Consider the following 26,420-nt stretch of genomic DNA (forward strand, 5'->3'; position numbering starts at 1 on the left):
CCATGGAGACTTTTGAAGATGGAGGAGAGACTTGAGGTTGCTGTTTTGAGTTATCCGGTTCTGTATTTTATATCTAAATATAAATATAACATCTCAAACCTACGCACACATGTGTATTTATATATACATATTAAATATACACAGTACACTCACTTATATTATGTATATACAAATGTTAGTTTTGGATATGATTACTCATAATTATCTTTGCCCAGCGCTAATAAAAACTAAAATTAAAATTGTATCAAAATAAAAACTAATTTAAAAATGCTTAACTATAATAACTTTGATATGATGTGTTCTCATGTTAAACTGAAGTCACTTTAGATTTCTGCTGAGTGTTTCAAGTATACCTAGTAGGACCTTGATTAGCTTGTTCAGGTGTGTTTGGTTAGGGTTGGAGCTAAACTCTGCAGGACACCGGCCCTCCAGGAACTAGTTTGGTGACCCCTGGTTTAGAATATGTTGTACCTGTTTCTCCCCACACAGGCAGGTATTCATCCTGCTGGATGTCCAACATTATCTCTAGACCATTTCCCATTCCTCCCTTCGTGGTTATCAGAAGTGGCCGGCCGTCCTGTCCAGAGTTGAAGGTGTAGCATTTCCCATAGCGCGTGAAGATCTGAAAAACAAACAGACATTGGGTAAGAAATGGTGAGGTACAATTTAAAAAAATTATGTTCACTCAAACTTTTTCAAGGGGGTGGGGGGTGTGTTTCATGTTCAGTCCATTTAAATTTGTAAAAACTAACAACTCAACTTAATTCTTTTTTGTTGTCCCAACACAAATCGATTGTGTGGAACCCAGCAGGCACGTGCACACATAGGGCTCAACCTGTGCAGTGCACATGCCCTTTTTAGTCTTGGATAGAAAGTGCCCTTCCAAAATGATCAAAAGTGCCCCCGCGACGCGGCACACCTTCGGTCCCGCCCTTCAGTAGGCGCGACAACACCGCTCTTGAGTACGCTCGCGACAACACAGCTGATCAGTACGCGCGCGATAACACCGCTCTTCAGTACGCGCACCCCCTTCTTCCCTTCAACCCCCCCCTACCCAGCCCCCCCCAACACCCCCCCCCCCCCCCCCCGCTCTTCATAAAAAAATTATCCTGCACATGCCCTTTGGACGGTCTCTGCACGGGCCTGGAACCCAGCATTTTTACAGTGTACAGCAGTTGAGCTGCTTAGAGCAGATGAACAAAAGCTAAGACTGTGGGTTTGATTCCTGAAGAAGACAAAAACTGATCAAATGTGTACTTTAAACAAATTGGAAGTTGCTTTGTGCAAAACTGCTGTAAGTTTTATTGTAATTGTTAAGATAACTAAATTTAAATGTGCAAACTTGTTGCTTTAATTCAAATAAGTAATCTTTACCAGAGTGTCTACATAGTTGCAATAGTTCAATTTAAGACTTTAAGATCTTTTTAATACTATTCATTCATTCATTTTCCTTCAACTTAGTCCCTTATTTATCAGGGGTCACCACAGCAGAATGAATCACCAACTATTGCAGCATATGTTTTACCCAGAGGATGCCCTTTCAGCCACAACCCAGTACTGGCAAACTTTTAATACCAACTTATTTGAAATTTAAGACCACCAAACATGCAATGCATGACCATATACAGTATAATCTTTTACCTATTTTGATCTGTATAAACTACATTTTAAAAAATTGCGAAAAGCAGGGATATGATTCTCATTCACATACATATTTGTAGAATAGTTAAATACTAAAGCTTAAGTATTTTTTAATAATAGCCGATTCACTAAATCATAGGTTTAGATGATTAAGAATGGATCACTGAATCAATGACTCAAATGATTCATTTAGAAACAAATGAGACACAACTGTTCAGCTCTGGCTTGATTTGATTTAGTTTATTTTGAACAGAAATATCATGAATAAAATTTCTTTAACACACAAAAAAAAAAAAATAAAATAAAACATTCTGTCATGGTCGAAATAGAGTGGGATGAAGCACAAGCTTATTATTTTCCCACCCCATTACAACACGCATTATTCATCTGTTACTTTAACTTATTTCTCCTTTCACTTCTCTTCTTTTTTACATGAGACATATTTTATCCATTTGGCATCTTTGACATATTACATGTTTGATTCCATTTGTACATTTACATTTTATAACATAGATGCATCGTATTGCAAACAGCCATTAACTGAAATGATCATACTGCTCTCATTTCATTCTTTTTCAATCACCTCTATTCATCATTATATTCCTTTAATAATATATATATATTTATACAAGTTTTTAAATTGATTAATATCCTGACATTGTTTGAGAATCTGTTCAAGACTGTTCCATAATTTCTATTTCCATGATCTTTCATTAGAGAAATAACAAATACAACAGTTTGTATACAATATACTTACTCACTATGAAAATTTAGTTAGCAGAACAGACGTAAAGCTAATAATGCAAACTACTTGCATTGCTTTGTGTTGGGACAAATATGAACATTGTTGGCTCTTGAAAATCTCACATATGTAATAAGAAACATGTTGTGAATATCTGGGAAATGTTTCTGAAAATGTAGAATGTGAATTGGTCTTTGATAAGATTATTTTAATATATTTTAATGATTATTATTTAAATTTTATTTCTTTCCCTAATCCTGTCTGAGGTATTGGGGTTTGATTTATTGTAAAACCTTGTAAAACTTAAATTCATGTTATACAATAAAGCAAACCACTAATATTAATAACAATATAAGACGAGCAGAAATCTGTTTAAAGATTCCTCATAGCTGCATTAATCATCCCAATGCTGATCAAATGGTCGTGAATAATACATAAATCCACTAATAATACAGTTAAAATGTTCAACGGGAGCACATTTCTGAAAGCCTTTGGTGCGTTTTATGGAGGCACTTCTTTTAAATGTCAACACGAGCATATTCATTAGAGTCCGAGTTAAAAGGTGCTTCAGTAAAGCACCCGGCCGCACTTCCTGCTGCTTTCAGCGTCTTACGCGGCGACTTTCAGGAAATCGTTTGATTAATTATAGAGCATTTCGTGACATGATCCACGCCAGGGCAGAAGGGCTCGTCCCTCCCGTCTTAATTGAAACTGAACTAATGGACATCTAATCTGATCACAGACCGCCGGATATGGAGAACGTGGCGTCTCAGAAACACAAGCGCTCCTCGCTGCGGGAGAAGCTGATTACCATCACAGACAAATGAGGAAATTTCAGCGGGGAGGAAATGAAACAGCCACGTTATTAGAGGAGCTGGTAACGCAATAAGAAACTGTCAGGAGCTCTCCGGGGAATCACACCTGAGAGAGAAACGCAACACGTGTCTACATTAAAGAGATAAAAATAAAGAAAAATCCTCTTCGTTTACTCATCCACAGGTCATCCAAGATGCCTTTCTTTCTTCAGTGGAACATTAATGAAGATTTTGAGCTGAATCGGTGGTCTTTGGTGATTCATATAAGGGCAGTGAACGATGATAGGTTGTTTAGATTTAAAATAAACACATATACTCGAGTCCAAATCAATAGTCATGGCTCTTGATGACACATGAGGTCTTGTGAAGAGAAACGATCTGTGTAAGAAAGCATTATTAGCCAGACCCTCTAGTTTTTCACGATTCTGTGATCGCTGAATCTAACGCAAAATCAATAAATAGTCGCAAATTTTTTTTAACGCAAAATATTTGCAAAAAAAGTAAATAATCTCATAAAACCTTCAATTCTAAACCATATAATCAATATATATTTATTTCAACTTGCAATGAACTGTTTTACATGACTTATAGACGTTACATATGCAGAGCATGTGATGCATTTGAGTGTCTCTCGAAAAATGACCTCTCACCTGTGCCCTCACCTCACAATCATTACATTACATGGGGGCAGGGCTGTTGTGCAGCCTGTGCAGTAAGCAGACAGCAAGTGATTTACATGTGAAGTCAAGGATTAGATTGGATTGTGGCGCAAATTATGCGTATTGTTTGTTTGACGTGTTTCAGACCGCAAAAAAGTTAGAGCGAACAACTAACAAACGGAGCAACAGATCTGGCAGAAAAGCAAGCAGCTTACAGTGATGGAGATTGATTCAAGGATGACGGCTGCAGGACGTGATCGAATTGAAGAACATTATTTGTGATTTACATGCATGGCTGGTATTATGGTGTTCATAAAATCGATAAGTGATTTCGTTTAACTTATTACCTGCAGTTAACGAGAGAAAACCAAAATGTTTCCCTGCAACGAGTTTTGTGGTGATCCGTGTTTTAGGTGTATTATGGTAGGGGAAGCCCTAACACATTTCTTGAGTGAGGTACTTGTCAAATGCTTTAGAGAGCGAAATCTGAGACAAAGGAAAAAAAAGAATACAGCCTTCCTTTGGCTTAATCCCTATCATTTTAGATCTTGTCTTGACATGAGACCAAAGTAAAGAAGCTTTATTTTTATAGTTTAAGTTCTTGTCATAAATGCAGCCGATGTACCAGTCTGTTGTGGTAAAGAAGGAGCTGAGCTAAAAGGCAAAGCTCTCGATTTACTGGTCAATCTACGTTCCTACTCTCACCTATGGTCATGAGCTTTAGGTCATGACTGAAAGGACAAGTTTTCAGATACAAGCAGGGTGGCAGGGCACACCCTTATGGGGTGAGGAGCTCTGTCACGCAAGAGGAGCTCAGAGTAAAGGCGCTGTTCCTCCACTCGGGAGAAGTCAGCTGAGGTGGCTCGGGGATTTGTTTCAGATGTCCCCTGGATGCCTACCTAGGGAGGTGTTCCAGGCATGTCCAACTGGGAGGAGACCTCGAGGAAGACCCAGGACATGCTAAAGAGACTATGTCCCTCGGCTGGCCTGGGAATGCTTCGGGAACCCCCCCGGAGGAGTTGGAGGAAGTGTATGGGGAAAGGGAAGTCTGGGGTTCTTTTCTAAGACTGCTGCCCCCGCGACCCAGCCCCAGGGAAGCGGTAGAAAATGAATGAATAATGAAAATATATTTTAATCGCAAAATTGTCCGCACATTTCTAGGGAATTACCACCACAAATTCAGTCATTTTTATCGTAAAAAAAAAAAAAAAAAAAAAATTCACACAAAAATTACGAAAAACTAGTGGGTCTGATTAGCATTAATCCACAGCCTGGTTAATTTTTGGCGTATATATGAACGCAGTCCAATTGTAGTCCTGTTGCTTTAAAGTTACTAATGCGCGAAGGCTGGTATCTACCAACCAAATGTCACCTGACCTCCCGTCCAAACATACTCTCGCACATTTGTCATCAAAGCTACCAGATTACATTTGCACATGCAGACTTTGGTTTAAAGCTAATAATACTGTACATTTCTTACACAGACCAATCATTTTGTTTCAGTGTGTCATCAGGAGACATGGCTATTGATTTGGACACATTTGTACGTGCTTTTTTAGTCTAAAAAGACTGTTACCATTCACTGCTATTATATGAATCACCAAGGACCACGGATTCAGCTCAAAATCTTCATTAATGTTCTACTGAAGAAAGAAAGGCAACAACATCTTAAGTGACGTGGGTGAGTACATTTTCCCCTTTTTACAAAATGTCAAAGAAGTCTCTGATGTTTTTAGTGTGTATGTAAAGTTTCAGCTTAAAATACTCCGTACATAATGTTTATAACTTGTTGAAACTACCCTTTGATCCTAATTGTCCCATTTTAGTGACTGTCGCTTTAAATTCAAATGAGATTGTGCTATTTTCAAAAGAGGGCGGAGCTACAAATGCCTTTGTGTTAGCATAGTGGCAGATTCAAAAACAAGAGTAACATTCTATGCTAATTAGGGTGAGATCAATAATGGGCGGGGCTTTCCCCATCTGATGACACTTACAAAGGGAGAATGTCAATCAAAGTCTTTCTCCACACTGTTTTCATCAAGTGTGATTATAAATAATACGTTTTTTTTCCATTAGAAGCTGTTTATATTAACAGTCTGTTGCCACATGACTGTGATTAAATATTTAAGGAAATGGGTGAACTATCTCTTTAATATTTCCCTTTTTCTGTTTGAAATACAAACATCTCAAAGCCATTGAAAGATGTGTCAGATATTGGTGTATAAGCTGAAATGCTGCAGATTGACAGATTAATAGTTGATTCAACCAAATGGGGCGCTTTTATAAACGTATATCACGGTGAGAGTGGTAAAAACAAAATATAGATTATGTTCTGAGCCTGAACTTCCTTCTGTTCTGAATTTTTCTATGAGATTCCAGACATTCATAAGTCAATGGCTGCCATCTTCATACATGCTTTTAAAAAATGTCAACACTGAAATGCTGCATTGAAGCAATTGTGTTCAAAATGAATGGCACAAGGTCAACTAACATAAAATAACCTCAAAAATGTATATAAATGCACAATTTTTCAATTTCACGTTAATACTTATTTGGTAGTTATTTTGAAATAGTTTTAGTTAATAAACTCTTACAAACTCTCACATGCCTTTTTCCTTATTAATACCACTTTTGTTTCAAAGAGAATTGTAAGGACACTCAAAAAATAAAAGAACTAACCCTGTCATAACTATAAGTAAGCAGCAAATTAAGAGGTTATTAAGGCAAATGTAATAGTTATGGGGTTTGTTAGCAAGAATTGGTCCTTCAAATTGAGTAAATACACTATTATATAATGAATACACTCTCAAAATAAAGGTACAAAACCGGTCTCTGGTAGGGATGCTCTTAATAACCGATTCACCGTTAACCGAAAGGGTGAATTTTTAAATAAACCGATATGAGCTTCCCTAGTCACTGGGGTGGAAACTTTTTAAAAGGTACACTTTTTTACGTAACAGGTCCATGTTTATACATTTAAAGGTACTTATTCATACCAAAAAGTACAAATGTGTTCCTTTAAGTGCCTTAAAGGTACAAAAGTATACCCTTTTAAAAGTTAACACCCCTGTGACAGATTTTATTCCTTTTAATTTGAGTGTATTTGTTTTGGTCACACTTTTATTTTAATGTAAAATTATTGCTATTAACCAGGGACGAACTTAGTGATTTGGGGTCCTAGCATTGAAACTTGAAAACATTCTCTTTCTCTATATATTTTTTTCTATGTAAGCACTCATCATCTGACAGGTGTTTCGGCCAGAAAGCAAGAACATGGAGTTAGAAAATTTATGAAAGAAGTAAATTAATAATATAGGCTTCTTGGCATTAGTTGGAGCGCCCTTATATCCTGGGGCCCTAAGTGGCTACTTACCTCGCTCATTGGTTAAGTTTGCCCCTGTTATTAACAAACCTATTACCTATAACGTTTGCCTCAATAAACTCTTAATTTGCTACTTATCAATAGTTAGTAAGGTTGTACTTCAGCTGAAGCACAAGGAAGGCTTAGGAATATAGAATAAAAGCATGCTTTATAAGTACTAATAATCAGTCGAATATTTGCAGGTAATAAGCCATTAATAATAGTATGACTTGGTACTTAAACTAAAGTGTACTGTCATTATATATATGCAGAAAACTCCAAGATAAACACATTTATGTAAAAAAATAACTTGTTAATGTCCTATAAAATTAAAATATATATATTTTTAGTTGTTAGTATCAGTATTATTACTTTTTAAAATATCTATAATCTGGCGTGCTCCAAAACAGAGGCAAAATTTGTTTAGAAGATATAATCATGTAAAGCCTGTAGTTTGTCACTTTCTAATAAACGGATCAACAATTTTATTCACGTCACCTCAAACTTCAGTTTCTCATCAAATCTAGACCAATCAAATGCTCTCTAGTATCTGAAATGCCTCGCCCCCTTTAAGACACTTTACATTTGATGCATTCGAGGTCAACAACTCTCACTGGCAGAGTTGTGATAAATCAAAGCACTATTGCCCTCCCTCTCTTCATGTTTTGGTTGAGATTATGTCAAAGATAGAATAAAAATGCATATTTTACAAGCACTTCACAGTATCTTTAACACTTTAGTTTAAGTACCAGTTATCACAATTAACTACCTGCCTATTATTAAGATACTGGTTGATTCCTTCTCAATACCTAAGGCCCAACTACAAACTTATTAACTATTAAGCAGTTAATTAGTTGTTAATTAAGCTAAATCAATAAGTGTGCCTTAAAATAATGTGTGACGAAAAACTGTGATGGAAAAATCTATCTAGTTTCAACCAAAATAAATCTACTGATTGCTAGCCTTTTCTTAAAAAAAAGCCATCCAAAATGGCTGACATTACAACTTAAAATCAAACTATTGAAGTTTACAAAACATAAAAATTATAATACAAATCCAAATAATGTCAAATGTTAAACCTGACCTACACTGTACAACCCAACAGTCAACTTTATCAAATGAAATGAGTGTATTTAACTCAATATTGACTGAAAGTTAATTCTACTCATTTGAAAAGAGTTTTGAACTCAGTGTTGATGGTAATGAGTTAATTAAATACCTCATTACTTCAACTTAAATGGAGTAAGTGCACAGTACACATATAGATTAGGTTTTTAACTCAAATGGTTTGCAGCAATCGGTTTCCTCAAACAGTTTGCGTTGCCTTAACTTATTGGGTTTTACAGTACTCAGTTGGTTTGAGTTCTCTTTATTTACATGGTTTTACTGTGATCAAATTGCTTTTACTTAAATGGATTAAGTTGACAGTACTCGATTAAGATTAGTTTTTGAACTTAGATGGATTGTTGTAATCGGTTTCCTCAAATAGTTTGAGTTGCCTTATTGAGTTTTACAGTGTAGTGATAGTTAGTAAACTGGCCCTAAATTCTCTATACTGACTCCTGTTCAGCAGCTCATCCTTGTAGTTATGGGCTATTTATCAAAGCCTCAACAACTGCTAACCGACACAGGATTTTTATACATTAAAAAAATAGATTTTATCAGTCAAAAAAAATATAATAAATAAATAAATAAAAAAGCAGCATCCACGCTAATGTTTTTAAAAGCTTTTCCACACAAACATGTTAGAATAATCGTTCCCGTTTGCCATTACCGACAATAAGTGCTCCGGAGCTGCTTCCACATCTAAACTACTCCTGATGAGATAACAACATACCGAGCGTTACGCATAGAGATGCAAGGCTTTTGCCAAGATGAGTTGCTGTGTGGTTACCATGGCGACACTTGAGTAGTTAGTAAGGGTGGTGTTGACCTTGGGACGCAGGAGAGTTGACGTTAGCAGAAGCATTGTGGAGCCTTTCTGAGAAACTTCACAATGAAATCCCCTCAGCAAGGCCACCGGTTCATTAAAAGCGGATGACTACTAGTTATTTTGAAAGAATGGTCCTTCATGATGGCCTTAATATGCTAACAGTGCTTTTGAAAAAATATTTATAATTTCCAAAAGGGCCCCACAAGCTGTTCTACAAGAAAAATGAGTCAGGAACACATTGTACATGCTCGACTGGAGTATTTTCCGGTTGTTTTGAGGACAGACATGGATTTATTTGTTTGTTAGCGTACAAAAGGTGTACTTAAAATACCTGAGGTTTACGTATTTAGGTATTACAGGTTTAAACACGGGTCAGATGTTTTTCTAGCAGTTTTTGTAACAGTTATGTTTCAGTGAACCAAATGAATTGATTTAATTGAATTATATCACTTGCATTAATCAAACTTATTTAAGTTTTCAGTGTTTTGAAGGATAATGAAGGAAGTCTGACCTACAGTAACTTCTGTTTGGCTATTTTAATAGACTATTGATTCTCATAGTGTAATGTGATGGAGACGCTGACAAAGGAAGTAAGGATCCAAACGCATCAGTCAATGCAGAGTCAAACAGATGTATCTGGGCAATCCAGACTCGTGGTCCATAAACAGGCAAAAGGTAGGCAGCATACAATGTAAATACTACGAGCAAAACAAAGCAAGAGTCTAACATGGAAAGGCAAGGCAAGGTAATGTTCACAATGACAGATTAACAAGACCCAGCAATGATGTTCACTGCAAACATTTCATGTATTCGGCATTGTTTGATCGCAAGATGTAATCTGCCTCTGTACTCACGTTTGCATTGACTTGTATGAAATTTACCTGCAATATATAGTTAATTCTTCATTTGGTGTGGACAAAACATAAAAGTGTCATCATCGCCACCTGTCGGTTCGGCATGCCCTTCACATTTGTTTTTATGTTTTCATGTGGACTGAGATTTTTTTTAAAAGTCAATTTATAAAAATACTTATGTACGTGTGGACATGGCCTAAATCTCAAGTGGAATATTTTGAAAATGCAGCCATTGCTGTGTTTAGTAGGCACATAGTAGGTGTTTTAAGAAGTGTAGGTCAACAAACATATACAACAAATGTAGTACTAACTTCACATTACAACTGAAGGTGGAAACATATTACACACACAGCAACTGATACATACACACTATATACAAGTGCTGAGGCACCACTAGCACATCGTAACCTTCCTACAGATAATGTTTACAAACAAAGTGACAACGCAAAATAATTGACAATCCCTGAATAAAACTAACGTAAAAAAAACGACCCGTGGTGAATAAACAAACTAAGCCGAAGGAAAATGAATGAATATAATAAAGTGTTTTTGACTATTTTCATGGATTTGTGTGAATGTGAATCATTTTAAAAACGTTACAATGTTGATGTCAAACTTTTTCAAAACGCAAGTAAAAATGTTTTCAATTTAGGCAATGTCATTGCAGTGTAAACGTAGCCTAAGATACAGATGAGCAGAGATGTGGAAAGAACTAGAGACCTGGACTTAAGTAAAAGTACAAGTGCTCTATCAAAAAAGTGACTTGAGTAGAATTTGAAGTGCTTTTTAAGCACCATGCATAAGTGGAAGTACTGAAGTATTCAACATTTTTTGTACTTAAGTATTGCAAGTAGTTTATTTCAAAATTTACTTCTCAAGTGCTGAAAGTAAAAGTAATGTGTAATGTAGTTATTAAAGAAAGCAGTCAAAAGAAATCATATTGTTCTGTTTATTTTGAAAATCTTTTTTTGGGGCACGTGATTAAGCAGAACGAAAAGAATCATGGCTTACGATAACGTTTTTCTCGCGCGCTTGAACCACAGATCTGACAGATTATAACAGCTTTAACACACACCTTTCAAAAACTCTCCGTAATCCACTCAAAACGCTATTGAAACCCATTTTCGTATCACAAATTACCGGTTGTATATGCTGTAAACGGAAGTTCTGAACATTCTACCGGAAGACGCTGGTCGCTATGGCGCCCTCCATGCAGTAGCCAAGAAAAAGGTCTATAATTGTAAAGAGTAGGGTGTGAATTTACATTAGTCTCACGGTTTGGTTTGGTTCAGCTACGATTATGCCATCGATTCGGTTAATTCGGTTGCATTGACGATGCTTTCCATACATAGTTTGATTTTTTTCTTCACAACACAATAATTTTTTATTAAAATCTATAAATATATTTATATATTATTTTTAATACAATTTTTTTTTCTTTAATACAGCAGTAAGACTTATGAACTGTACCTTTAATCTGACCTGCTCAAAGAAAACACTCTTTCTGAATGTATCAAACAAAACTCCAAAACATGCACAAAACATGAGCATTTATAGCAAATAAACTCATGTAAATTGTAAAAGTGAAAGTAGGAGAAAAAAAACAAAACTCCAGTAGAGTACAGATACAGCCTTTTAGTACTTAAGTACAGTAGTGAAGTAGTTCTATACTATACATCTCTGCAGATGAGTTACACACTATTTTCCACTAAGTGCAGATCCCCCTCCACCCCCCCTGTCCTCCAGAGGGATCAAGTGTAATTTAAGTGCATCAAACCTCCCTGTACTTCACACCCTGACGAAGCCTGACCGAAAAAACACTACCTAATACCGCATTCGATCGGAGCTCTAAGCGGTGTTAAATTTTTAGCATCTTGTGTGCCTTTACTGCTTTAATACAAGAGAACGCCCTCCGCCGGGACTGAAGACATCAATAATACATTATCATTTCTGCCCTTTGTAACTGGATTTATGAAAAATGAAAAGACTTTAAAACTTTCTGGCCGCTGACGGGACTTTGAAGGAGCCGCAGCAGTCTGATCTCCCAGCAGGACGCTGTCGGCTGGCAGACTGTTCAGAGCATTCAGAGTTGACTGGAAGGGAATCACAGGGGAAGAACGGAGAAGTTGAAGTCTTAATCAGCAATTTCTTTAAAAATAAACTAGCGTGAGGAAGAACCCATGAGAACTTTACACTGCAATGCAAACAGTGCCATCTTAAAAAGAAAATAAATCCTACAAAAAAGCCTTACAGCCTGCAAATTTCACACTGCAGCTCTCACCTGGTCATCCACTAAAGCTAAGCCAGGTTAACTCTTTATCCTGCAGTGTTTTCTCTTTAAAAGTAGTGCATTTTTAAGATCTTTAATTTCATCCTGATTGACAGGGACAGATCATTACACTGTGGCGAGCCTTGATAAAGAAGGGACAAAGTTCAAGTAATGTGAGTGTAAGATTGATGTCTTATCGTCCATCCATGATGATGGTCAAAACATGAATGATCAGTCTATCAATGCCTGCCTGTTCAGCTTTAGTTTTACATTCAATCCAATCTACACTTTTTTTGTTGCCATCTTTTCACATCTTGATCTACACTTTCTTTTCAGATGTGATCTGATCTACAGTATTTTTAGATGCAATCTGATTTACACTTTCTTTTCAGATGGAATCTGATCTATAGTATTTTTAATGTGATCTGATCTACAGTATTTTCAGATGTAATCTGATCTACACTTTTTTCAGTTGTGATCTGATCTACACTTTCTTTTCAGATGTGATCTGATCTACACTTTCTTTTCAGATGCGATATGATCTACAGTATTTTAGATGATATCTGATCTACAGTATTTTTAATGCGATCTGATCTGCAGTATTTTCAGATGTAATCTGATCTACACTTTTTTCAGTTGTGATCTGATCTACATTTTTTTTTCAGATGTGATCTGATCTACACTTTCTTTTTACATGCAATCTAAACTAAACTTTCTTTTTAGATGTGATCTGATATACACTTTGTTTTTAAATGTAATCAGATCTACACTTTCTTTTAAGATGGGATCTACACTTAGTTTAAATGCAATTTGATCTACACTCAGTTTAGATGTGATCTGATCTATACTTTCTGTTTAGATGCTATCTGATCAACACTTTCTTTTTACATGCGATCTGATCTACATTTTCAGTTTACATGTGATCTAATTGACATTTTCAGTTTAGATGTGATCTGATCTACACTTTCAATTTAGATGTGATCTGATCTACACTTTTTTTTTACGTGGGATCTGATCTACACTTTCAGTTTAAATGTGATCTGATCTACACTTTCAGTTTAGAGGTGATCTGATCTACGCTTTTTTAAATGCGATCTGATCTACACATTCTTTTTACATGCATTCTGATCTACACTTTCTTTATGAATGTGATCAGACCTGCATTTTATTTTTCATGCCATATGATCAACACTTTTTTTTACATGCGATCTGATCTACAATTTCTTTTTTAATGTGATCTGATCTACATTTTTTTTTATATACTTTTTTTTTACATGAAATCTGATCTACACTTTTGTCACATGCAATCTGATATACACTTTCTTTTTACATGTGAAAAAGTGAAAGTCCCTGAACTCCCGTAACTCATTCTGAACATGTACTGAACTCTCCAGGTTGGCCATCCAGAAGGAGGACTATAAACCACCGGCTTTAAACCACTGAATATATATTGGCACATTTGTAAAAAGTCCTGTATAAGCAAGTAATTCAAAAGGTGAAACACAATCTGTCCCATTACAGTTGCCAGCATTTTAATATCCACTCCTAAAACCAACATTATTTATCAAAAAAGAGGAGGTAAGAAATAGATGAAAATGTCCATCATGAAATATGAAGGGTGTGAAAACGCTGACAGATTATCTTTAACTGCACATTGTTATTTTTCTTGCAACCCGAGACATAAAACGTATTATTTATTTATTTAAGGCTTTCTTCTGCATGCCTGCGACCCCACAAAGCAATTTCACAATCCACCTTACGCAGCAGGGCCAGAAATAGAAGACAATACGTCACTATTAGCATCCACTTCAGCACGATAGGAGGAAGACTGCTGAAGAAGATGCGCCCCGGTGTCTCGCAAGCGTGACTGATAAACCCATCAGTACTGATCAAGATCACCGCACTGACAGTTGCGCCTTCTGGAATAAATAATTCACTGAGACCCAAATGGCACCACGCCGCCTGCTCGAGGGCTGCTCGCGTGCCACGCCGAACCCGAAGCAAGCAAAAGCTGTTTGTCAGAGTTGTCAAACGTCTTTGATTGCAAAGCTTGCGTGTCTAATAAGCTGCACAATTCACTGTCCGCTTTTTTTCTTGCCTTGGCTGGTGGCTCCAGATGTATGATGTGCTCAGGGGTGTTCTGACACTTCAGATCAATGCTGCTGAATCGGAAAATGACAAAATTATCCAAGACAATTACAGTCAAAGTCAAGCTACTAAACTAGCAAACACAAAAAAATAAAGACCGTTGTCAAGTCTGTGTGGGTTACATGTTACCAATACAAAAAAACCCATCAATCTAACTCCAGAAAACACCATTACATCACAATGCAGTCTTTATTTTACATGTAATTCACATTCATTCCCAAGGCAGCAGGTATAATGTAGATTAAATTTTTTCTTCGCAATTTTTTTTCTGTTGCCAAAAATAGCTTTTACATTAACAGAATATCCAGAGAATGTCAGAGTTTGCTCCCGGATAGGGAACACAGGGAATCATCCACAACATTTTGATTGACAGCTGTCACAGCCTCTCAGTGACAGTGTTTACTTTGTTCATTTCAATCATTGGATAGGGTCTATTACATGTCAAATGCACAGTACTTGTGTGAGGCTATACTTTTGAAAATGTGCTGCTCAATATAGTTCAAACTATGCAATAAAAATAATAAATGCATGGCGTTCAAAATAATGCAGATTTCTTAATGTAACATTTAAAAAGCTTATTAAAAAATATGATTTTTAGTACATTACATGTGGGACAAGGGGTGAAAATGCTGTGCGGTACATGTGCTCACCCTATAATGATGTCTGCTTTCCAAATAGACAAAAAAATGTGGGCAAACAAACAACTGAAATGAAAATATAACAGGGTTCATAGGGTCCTGGAAAAGTCAGAGTTTTGACAAGGCATGTTCCAGGCTTGGAAAAGTTTTAGAAAAATAAATAAACCCAAAATGTTTTGGCAAAAGTCATGGAAATTTGTTTAACAAATATCTGTTTACTTAAATGTATTTGAGATGATAATGTTGGGTGAATTTCAAATACAATTGCGATGTCTATCCCTTCAGGTGACATTCTCTGTGTGGTGTTTTAGCTGTTTTAGCTTCACCTCTCTTTCACTTGCATTTTATCGTAATTTAAGATACATTTGAGTGTCATGTCCAGAAAGAAGTTTTCTAAAAAATATTTTACAGGTATAAAAAAAACAAAGTACATAGATTGTCTAATTTTTTTTCATATGCCGTAATACATTTGAACTTAGATTTTTTCTTATTAACATTTTATTAAGTTTTGAAAAAGTCATGGAAAAGTCCTGGAATTTTAGTATTAACAATGTGTATGAACCCTGATATCCTGTAAGTTACTGTAACCTTAAAATTGTTAATAATTTAAAAAGGCTGACATATGTAGTTAAAGAGACATTATAGAGGGGAAAATCATCAGCATCAGCATCAAAAGGCAAAATAGCACACCAGAAACTATAAAGTAGTAGTAAATTCTGAAAAATCGTATTGAATTAACTCTTTTTTTAGTTTGTTTTTTGATTGCAGATGTCTTTATGTTTTGTAATATGCTTGAAATATGTAATGTTTTTGTTTTAGCTCTGAAAAAAAAAAATATATATATATATATACAGTATATATATCTGTATAGGGAGGAAAGGCATTCTGCTCATGTTACATGAATGCTGAAATCATTTTAAGCCATCTTTCAGTGAAAATAAAATAAACTGCATTCAAACTACACAATATTATAGGGCCAAAGTTATTTGGACTAATTTCGAGAGCTTATTTTCTAATTTTACAGTTTCAAAGTACACTGTATTCCATTGGTTTCCATGGTGATGCATCAAACTTCAACTAGGAAGCTTGGCTAATTTTAATTTTGCTTTGAAGTTCTGTAAGTTACATTTTAAATTCGAAGCATTCTCTACATTCCAAAGTTTTTGGTAATTGTATTTCTAAACATTTCTGATGTATATTAGTTAATTTGTTGCAAAATAATAACAATAAAATAAACATTACAAAAATGAATATTCGCGCAGTGATGCTGCTTTTGTTTCCATAATTTTTAATATTACTGTCAGGAGTTATTTTTGCAGGATAGGGAAAAGAGCGAGGACTCAATTGCAGTAAATAATGTGTTTTAATGACAATAAAATAAAACAAAGAGGCAACAAAAAACACCTCAAGGTGGAAAAAAATATTTAAAAAGACAAACCAGACTGGACTGTGCCTAGCTGGCAAAACAGGAAAAGAACAGAATAGGACTCGACGAGGACAAACTGGCACAGGAAAGCTGACATGAGGAGACTAAAAAGGAAAAATACTTGACAAACAAACAGGTAAACATAAACTAATAATGTGTAAGGAGGGTGGGACCAAAATTGAAACCAACTACACTGGAGCACTGAGAACAAACCGGACCTCTGCCTGAGCGCAGCCAAGATGACGCTCATACAATGACAGAGACAGGCAATGACAAGAAATATGAGTGCACAACCAGTGAAAACTTGAGCCAAGCAAAACATACTAGACAAGACAGGACTAGTGTCCGGACTCTGCCACCAAAACAAGAATTAAGAAGACTGAAGTAGCAGAATCTGGACAATTGTTTATCATAAAATAATCTCTGCTCTAAGACGAAATGGATTAATTTGTCAGACGTTGTTCTATATTTTGCCGTTCAATTGTACGATGGCTCTGGATAGTCAAAACACCTCTCAATATGCTCGCTACAGATCTGAAAAACAGAACAATTCAATTACATATTTGTTATGATGGACAAAAGTTTCAGAAGCAGTGTGGAAATGTGTTAGACACAACATGAGTTCGTGTTCATTTGTTTAAAATGCAGAAACACTCATTCTGCAATGAACCCAGAGGCCACATAAACAACAATCCCACATTACTGCTCAAAGAGGTAAACTCAAAAGCCTCAGCCCGTGGTCTCCTGGTAGCATTTTGTATGTTTGATCTCAAAGCCTAAAGTGAGAAATCCGCTGAATTTGTGAGTGAGTGTTTGTCAGGTTTGAGAGGCCGGTGTTCCCGGGGTCTGACAGCGATCAATATTGGCACAAAGATGGCCACAGGGTGTGCCGGGACTCGGCCTGGCCGCAAAAATCAATAGCAGCTCCTCAATTGACAGCAGGGGTCCGCGAGTCGCACACATCAACAGCAGAGTTCCTGATGTAATGGAGAGGTAATACGGCCAATTTAAGACCACCAGGCCTGCTAAAGGGGTTACGATTTATCTGTCAGTGGACTGCCTGTGGACAGGAACACAGGCTCCTATCCCTCAATGTCATCTCGGTTCAATCTCGCACATGCGTCTCCACACTGGACTCCAGCCTTTATAGCCAGTAAAGGTCCATTGATTCCCAATAGCATCCAATCCTACGGCACAGCAAAGTCAGCTGAGGGGCAGTGCTTTCTTGAGAACTTCATCCCCATTCAAAGATTTTCATTCAAAAACACAAATGAAGATGCGGCTGAAATTAAGGTCAAAGCAGAAATTGATTAAGTGATCATGTAAAAGCAGAGTGTAAAGTCTCTTCATGACAGGGTAAATACACCAACAAAAATAGAGAAAATATTAAGTATTAATTAGTGCTGTCAAAGGATTATTAGTGATTAAATCACATCCAAAATACAAATGTGTATTAATTTACATAATATATATGCATGTGTGCTGTATATATTTATGTAATATAAACAAAAACATATATTAAATATAAAATTCATTCATATTCCGTGAGCTAAGTCCCTTATTTATCAGGGGTTGCCACAGCAGAATGAACTACCAACTATTCCATGATATGTTGTATGCAGTGTATGCCTTTTCAACTGCAACCCAGTACTGGGAAACACCCATTCACACACTCATGGTGGAAACCCATGCCAACAAGGGGAGAACATGCAAACTCCACATAGAAATGCCAACTGATCCGTCCATGACTCAAACCAGTGACCTTCTTGCTGTGAGGCGACAGCACTACCTCCTGCGTCACTGCTTCACCCATTGTTTACACACTTAAAAATTATTTTATTAATCAGAAAGTTTTGCACTGTACATTTTACACTACATTATTTGAATCTAACAGGCTTAGTTTACAATGTTGACATTGTTCTACTTACATTACATCTAAATTCCATACATCAGAAATGACAACAGATAAAGATTTGATTAATGTCAATCTTAAAGTTATTGATTAATGCACAGATTTTATTCATTTATTTTCCTTCTGCTTTGTCCCTGGTTTATCAGGAGTTGAAACAGCGGAATGAACCGCCACTTACTTGACAGATGTATACATTTTTGATTTTAGGTTATTTTTTTTATACTTTCTACTTACACCCTTACACAGATTTTTCAACTAATTACAGTGTCTTGTCCCAATAGATAGATTTAGAGGGTTTTGCACAGAAAGCACAAGTTGATTTAGCTGGTTTTGACGCAAAAGAAAAATCTACCTTGTTAAAAACCAAAGAATAGTCATTTTTGAAAAAAGTTGTTTTATTTACTAGCTAATAACCTTTTCATTATCTATAAAATGAAACAACTGAACTTAGTTAGAGGAGCCTGATAGAAAATGCCAACCCAAGCTCATTCTGAAAACGTAGTCCCGGGTTGGAAAATGCCCATTTACAAAAAATGAGGTCTGATGGATTTACATGTAGAGGGTTTTGCATCCATCCATCAATCCATCCATCCATCCATCCATCCATCCATCCATCCATCCATCCATCCATCCATCCATCCATCCATCTCTATATATATTTAGTTGCATCACAATTGTAATTTTTAAAAGTGTCAGTTGTACTTAAAGAAAAGTTATGCTGAAAAAAATTATGTGCATTACAATGATGTTTGGCTTTTGACACATTATATTAAGTATGTGGCTAAGAAATAGCTATAAACTTCCCGAGGCTCTCAGACTATGCAAAGTCACTGATTGTTCCAAGACCAGAGACGAGATGATGCCAAGGTTTCCATATCTTGGACCAGGCCATATCCTGAGCAGCGGCTGCTCAAGGAGGAGTGGAGTGCATGAGACTGATTCCTGTGACGCCCCATGGACAGAAGAGTCTTAGCTGAGGCCCAGCTTCCAGCCTCCGCCGCTGAGACTGCAGCTCTGCACAAGAGGTTTGGCCAGCGGAGAAATTAAAATGCTCGTGCCCAACTGAGTCTGGTTTCTCAAGTTTTTTTTTTCTTCACTTTCGGCAATTGGTGAAGTTATTTTTCCCTCTCCGCTGTTGCCACTGGCTTGCATGGTTTAGGATCTGTAAAGCTACGCATCGATGGATTTGCTCTCCAGTGTCTAGACCCTCAGGAGTTATTATTAAACCACACTGAACTGAGCTAAACTGAACTTAAACACTAAAAAACTCAACTACACTATTCCAATTTACTATGACCTTTTATGTGAAGCTGCTTGGACACAATCTACATTGTAAAAGTGCTATACAAATAAAGCTGAATTGATTTGAACTTTTCTTTTTTTGTTGGGGGCGGTGAAAATTTTGGCAGGGCAAGTAAAAATCTAAAAAAGCAGAAGAAAAAATCCTTAGCGTTGAACCCTTCCTAAAGGACTTTTAATCCATAATATCAGATGATTTCCCAATCTCAACTATAGCTCCCTTCCTATGTATATTTGTGACGTAAAACAAACCATACATTTGCTTCACAGCGAGCAGAAATGCAGAGCGCTTGAGAACTGGGTTAAGATAATTAGAGTTTACTTCAAGCTCGACTGACGCTTCAATCTCAGACTCTAGTGTGCTGATAGTACAAGATAGATGCAATTTAAATGAAAGCGTATCTGTATAGACCCTCGAGAACAACTTAGCCTATTCTCACTCATGCAGAGGGCCTGCAATTGAATTAAACAAAGCGACTCTGCTCATGTGTGACAGGGGATACAAAAAGTGGAGTAACAAAGTAAAAGTTGGGTGTCTAAAGTAGATGTTTAAAGCAGTGTCTGTGTGTGTGTGTGTGTGTGTGTGTGTGTGTGTGTGTGTGTGTGTGTGTGTGTGTGTGTGTGTGTGTGTGTGTGTGTGTGTGTGTGTGTGTTATAGGGTTGATCAATATGTGACTCTGGACCACAAACCTTTTCTTAGAACATATTTGTTGGAAAATGTAATCCATACCTACATTGTAAAACACAATAAGTTAAGGTAACTCAAACCGTTTGAGGAAATCGATTGCAACAAACCAATTAAGTTCAAAAACTGATCCTAATAAGATCGGCTGTGATTGTCGGCCAAAGATCGGTATCGGCCGATAATCACATTTAATGACTGATAATGTGGATTATATTCATTCATTTATTCATTTTCGTTTCGGCTTAGTCCCTTTATTAATCAGGGGTCACCACAGTGGAATGAACCACCAACTTATCCAGCGCATGTTTTATTCAGCGGATGCCCTTCCAGCTGCAACCCATCTCTGGGAAACATCCATACACACTTATTCACACTCATACACTACAGACATTTTAGCTTACCCAATTCACCTGTACCACGTCTTTGGACTGAAACCGGAGCACCCGGAGAAAACCCACACGCATGCAGAGAGAACATGCATGTTGGTCATAACATTTTCTAAAAATATTGTGTTGGATATTGCATTAATTGTCATGTCATCACATATGACATCTTCAATATCGCTTAGCCATAATGTGTGTGTGTGGTCTTGGTATTCATGACATTGTGAGGGCTAAAGGACCCACAATTATGGCGAAACCAGTCTTTTTTAATCTCGTGTGGATATCGTTTGGGTCCCCATGAGAAAAACAGCTCATAAATAATTCAGAATGTTTCCTGTGGGGGTTGGATTTAGGGGTAGCATTGCAGGAAGACTATACAGTCTTACAGTATAAACATCTTTACGTCTATGGGAAGACCCCATACAACATGAAAACCCAACTTTTGTGTGTGTGTTTACTAGGGTTGCACAGTTTACCGATACTTTGGTAGCACTGCAATGGTACACTGAAAAAAAAGATTCAAAGATGATTCCTTGGATTTACTCAATTTTTTTTACGTTAAGAGGTTGTAAACAATTTTTTTGGGCTGAATTTAAACAAACAAATTAAGTTGAACATTACTAAACTTAATTTGTTTGTTTAAATTCAACACAAACAAATTGTTTGCAACAGTTCTGCATGCAACAGTTTTTTCAGTGTATGGCTCCAAAATGCTGCCGATGCCTTTCTAGTTTGTAACCGGTAGCATTGTTTCTACAATAGGTAATGTTGCATGTGGGAAAAATGACTAAAATGCACATTTGTGCCAGTAAATAAACAATAGACCACTTTATTTTATTTTAAATTTAACATTCTAAATTAAGGCTGCAAAGCTGTGTAGAATTTGTGCCTTTAATGATAATGCACATTTCCTCATGCTTCAAACACAAATCTGAATCAGTTCATTTCTGTTCCTGTGAATTTGATTTAGCTACAACTACTGTGACAATCTCTTTAAAAAAACAACAACTTATTAAAGTTAAATTTGTACGTGATAAGACTGAAAATACAATAGATGAGAAAAAAAATGAAAATAGCAACAGGAAACACTAAGAAAACTATTTTTTTTACTTCATATTTAGTTGAAAAAATTTCATCTTGTGACATGCGTTTTTTTAAATACAAGACCCGCGGCCAGTACCGCAGATCATGGTTATATAAAGCCATCTATTCTTCTGAATTTCACAGTAGATACAAAAAACAACTACAGACTATAATAGTCTGTAGTTATAAAATAATAGGTTTTTATTAATAAGGAAATTCTGAATTAAATTTAAGTATTACAACATATAAAATATAGTATTTGTGACAATTTGCTTTGTTTTGTATATTTGAGTTATGAATTAATGCAGTATCTGTCACGGTTGTAGGTGTGTGCGCACTTCTGAGTGTCTGTTTGGTCACATGGTTTTGTTTTGTTGTTCCACGCGTGTCTGACGTCAGTGTTTTGTCATGTGCTTTGTGGAGCCCTGCTGTCCTGATTAGCCTGCCAGCTGCGACTCGTTATTTCGGCTATATCTGGACAGCGTGTCTCTTGTCTCGTTTCAGTTCGCTTTTACTCTTGATGAGCTCTCTGTCTGTGTTTAGGACTGGCGTGGAGTTCCATTCTGAGACCTAGAGCTACTCGGTTCCCGTCTGTTTTCCTGATCCCCGCTAGAGTGGGATATCGTAGCTTTTCTTGTTTATTTTTCCGTTTTGGACTTTTGTCATACTATATTGACTGTGTCAAAGTATTTTACTTGCACATTGGGTTCTTCCATTAATCTTATACGCCGTAACAGTATCGCGATACTACTTGGTATCGTGATACTTCAGCTGGTATAGTATCAAGGCCTATATTTATCGTATCGTGACAATCCTAGTGTGTACACTGTATTTAACACAATTTGGGGACCAAATTTTCTCACAAGTATAGTAATACTAGTATATTTGACGTTGTGGGGATTTTTTTTTTGTTTGTTTTGGGAAAAAACGACTATTTTGATAAATATGCAAAACTGCAGATTGTACAATGAGGTTTAGGTTTAGGGGTAGGATTAAGGTAGGGGGATAGAATATACAGTCTGTGCAGCTGATCAGTCATTACGTGTATGGAAGAACCACATAAAACATGACAAACCAATATGAGTGTGTGTGTAAACAGAAACAGGCCCAAGGGAAAGTGACCTTCTATCACAGTATCAGCATTGATGTTGAACTACAAATCAAGTCAAAGTGCTTCAAGCGCAGCAGCCAAGTGATTCATGCCCAACACCAGCAACTTCCCTAAAAAAATGCAGAAAGCATTGTTAAAAAGAAAGTACTCCATAAATCCAGTCATAATTTCCCCAACATACACCTTGACGACATCTCATTTTTTCCCTCTACAGTCACATACTAGCGATTCAGTCATTATGCAGAATGGAAAATAAAGATATTCACGGGGCATTGCCCTCAACAAAATGACAGATCATAATTTCTACAGCAAACGCAGCGCACCGCATACATTTAGCTAAATTACGTGGAACCTGGACGCGAGGAGATTGCCGATAAGGCTGGTGGGATGCCGAGGACTCGGTGATGCAATAGATCAAGCAATATAATCTCAGGAGTCACATTGCTCAGTGTGTTGAACATGACACTGAAGCGCCATTATACATGTTTACTGACATCAATATAATTACGTCAATAAAGACATCTTTCATCAAAGCCACAGAGACACATACAGTTTACTGCAAACAAGGCAGATCCTTTTTAGTGACCACTACTTGTAAAAACTACATGACATGACAGAGTGCAATGATGAAAATTTCAAACTGGGGCTGCATGATACTGGAAAATATGCAATATGTGATATTGCTGTTGAGTATTGTGCAGTTACGACATGACATTTCCCTATAAAAAATCCTATTTTTAAAATGTTTTAGACAAATTTAATTATTTAATGAAATTAAGATAAACAGGTAAAATAGTTTTTATATCTAATTATTTCAAATTCAGAAAAAAAAAAACAATTTTAAAAAATAGGCATGGGACAATATCCGTTTTCAAGGTATACCACAGTTTGGAAAAATCAAGGTTTTAAAACAGTCAAAATGAATTATTATTACTTAGCCTGACATATTTACTGTGACTTAGAGCTGCACAATTAATCGTTAAAAGATCGCAATCTCGATTCGACCCCCTAGACGATCTTAATCCAGCATTTGTATGATTCTGTCAATCATATTTTCAAGTTCAGGAGAGAAGAAAAGTCGGTTGCACGAGTCTTTTCACATACGTTGCTCAGTGACATTGACACCTCCAAATGATGTTGAATGAGTCGCATAATGTATCTATAAGGTATGATTTACCTAAAAATGTAATTTTTGTCTTTATATAATGATGTTTTCGTGGCCGGGAAATCACATGTGACGAGCTGCTGACCGTGAGCTGTTATCACAGAGAGGGCGCGCGCGCTCTAGTTAATGATAGACGCGCATGTCTACTTTAGTGAACAGAACCTGCATATGTTACGAGTAACAGGTAAATAATAAAAACAGTTGTAAATAATATTCAGTTTGTGGCACAGAGTGATCGTTTGGGAGCCGCGCGCGAAGTATGAACAAGCACTTAGCAGTCAGAATGAAACCGAAAGTGTGCACTTCATTTAAATGATCGTATCGCACTTTAGAGTTATGATTACGACAAGCATTTGATATGTTTTTTTCTTTCATAGTGAACCCACAGTTGTGCATGAAAAGGTTTACAATGTCAGTATAACTACTCTAGCCTATATATTGTTGAATATAATCTGATAATGGCAAATGTCTGATTTTACCAGTGAATAAAATTGTCTAATATGACAGATTGCAAGCACATATCTCAAACATAATAATTCAACATCATAATTATTATAAGTAGAATAGAATTATTTATAAAAACCAGTAGACCTACACATAATATTATTATTGATGTTGTGCCATATGTTTGTTTTTACCATACCTTTATTTTACATATACAGAATCATGAGAAAATCGTGATCTTTGAGCACAAAAAAAAAAAAAAAAAAAAATCGAGATTCTCATTTTAGCCAGAATCGTGCAGCTCTACTGTGACTAAATATTTTAAATGTTTCTCAAAATAAAATATATTGTGTTCAAAGTGGGGAAAAGGATTTTGTTTGTTACCCAGACATAAAAAAAAAACAGTTTAGAGCAGTAATCACAATACCGTGAAAGCATAATATTTTTATCCACGATTACTGGTCCATGCCTAGTCAGAATGCAAACAATTTGTTTTCAAAACACTACAAATGAGTGAAAACCTCATCAAATACTCTGACCCTGATTGGCTGTTGTCATTTTCCTCTCTCATCTCTAATCCAGTCATTAGTGTTTATTTTCAGCTTTGGGTTCAGCCTTTCCAACCAATCGCAGAACAGCAACTACTGGGCAGTTGAGTAGGGTCTGTCTGCACACTGCAAGAGAGGGGAGTACATGAAGAAGACGTGACTTTTAGTGGAGGCGTAACTTGAAGTTATTGATACATGTGGTGCATGATTATCGGGATCTCGATTCGACTCTATACACAATCTTAATTCAGCTTTTCTACAATTCAGCCAATTAAATTTTCACAGTTAAGAGAGAAGCATAAAGACAACCGCACAAGTCTTCACATGTTTTATATATGTTGCTCAGAAACACGGACACCTCCAAATGGTGTTAAAAGTGTTACAAGGCGTTTGCGCAAATCCCTTAACTGCTGTCTTTGGTATTGTATATAAAAATAACAATTTGTCAAAAAGTGAATTGGACTGCATTGCCTTTACCAATTTTTTTGGCAAGACGCTTGATTCTAATTAAGTGGAAACAGTCACTTCCCCCTTCTTTTAAACAGTGGGCCAATGATGTGATGCATTTACTTAGTTTGGAAAAAATAAGACTCAATTTAAATACTTCCGTGTCCGAGTTCACTGCCATGTGGCATCCTTTCATAAACTACTGATGTTGATTTCGTTTTTTTTTTTTTTTGTCTTTGTTTATATGTACACAATGCTAAAGCACTATGTTTATTTTTATGTTGTGTTGTTAGTTATGTTGATTAATGTATGTTTTTTTTGACTATTTAAATACATTTTTAAAAAGGCAAAAAAAGTGTCACATACAGTATTTATAAGGTTTATTTCATTGTAATGGCTTATTTGCGGCAGCGAAATCACACGTGAGCTGACACACTTTGTTTTCTACAGAGAGGACATGCACGTACACACCAATGATGTCTACATTAGTGAACAGAACCTGCATAGGCTGTGAATAACAGGTAATTAAGTTGTGAATAACATTCAGTTTGTTGCAAAGAACTGAACTCAAAGTGACGGCAGCCATGACATGAGCCACACTCGGCAGTGAAAAGTGAAACCGAAATCGCGCACATCATTTAAATCAGGAGTGCTCAATCCTGTTCCTGGAGATCTACCTTCCTGCAAAGTTCAGATCCAACCCTGATCAAACACACCTGAGCCAATTAATTAGGACCTTAACAGCACTTGATAATTACAGGCAGGTGTGTTTGATATGGGTTCAGGGCCGGAGCAAGCTGAACTGCCGCTCTAGGCAGAGGACGATCACGCCGCCCTCAACCCCAATGTGAAAACGA

General features: G+C 36.5%; 1 protein-coding gene across 5 annotated transcripts in view; it reads right to left on the reverse strand.

Annotated features, from left to right (window-relative positions):
* asic1b (acid sensing ion channel subunit 1b) overlaps window positions 1–26,420 on the reverse strand; it is a 394,977-nt gene that overhangs the window by 55,898 nt on the left and 312,659 nt on the right. For all 5 annotated transcript variants that reach the window (XM_087302592.1, XM_087302591.1, XM_087302593.1 and 2 more), the window contains 1 exon segment: window positions 472–622. In XM_087302592.1, the coding sequence (XP_087158718.1) occupies window positions 472–622 (151 nt within the window).

This window comes from Danio rerio, chromosome 22 (genome assembly GCF_052040795.2).
Source record: "Danio rerio strain M-AB ecotype USA chromosome 22, GRCz13ab, whole genome shotgun sequence".
In the NCBI taxonomy this organism is placed as follows: Eukaryota; Metazoa; Chordata; class Actinopteri; order Cypriniformes; family Danionidae; genus Danio; species Danio rerio.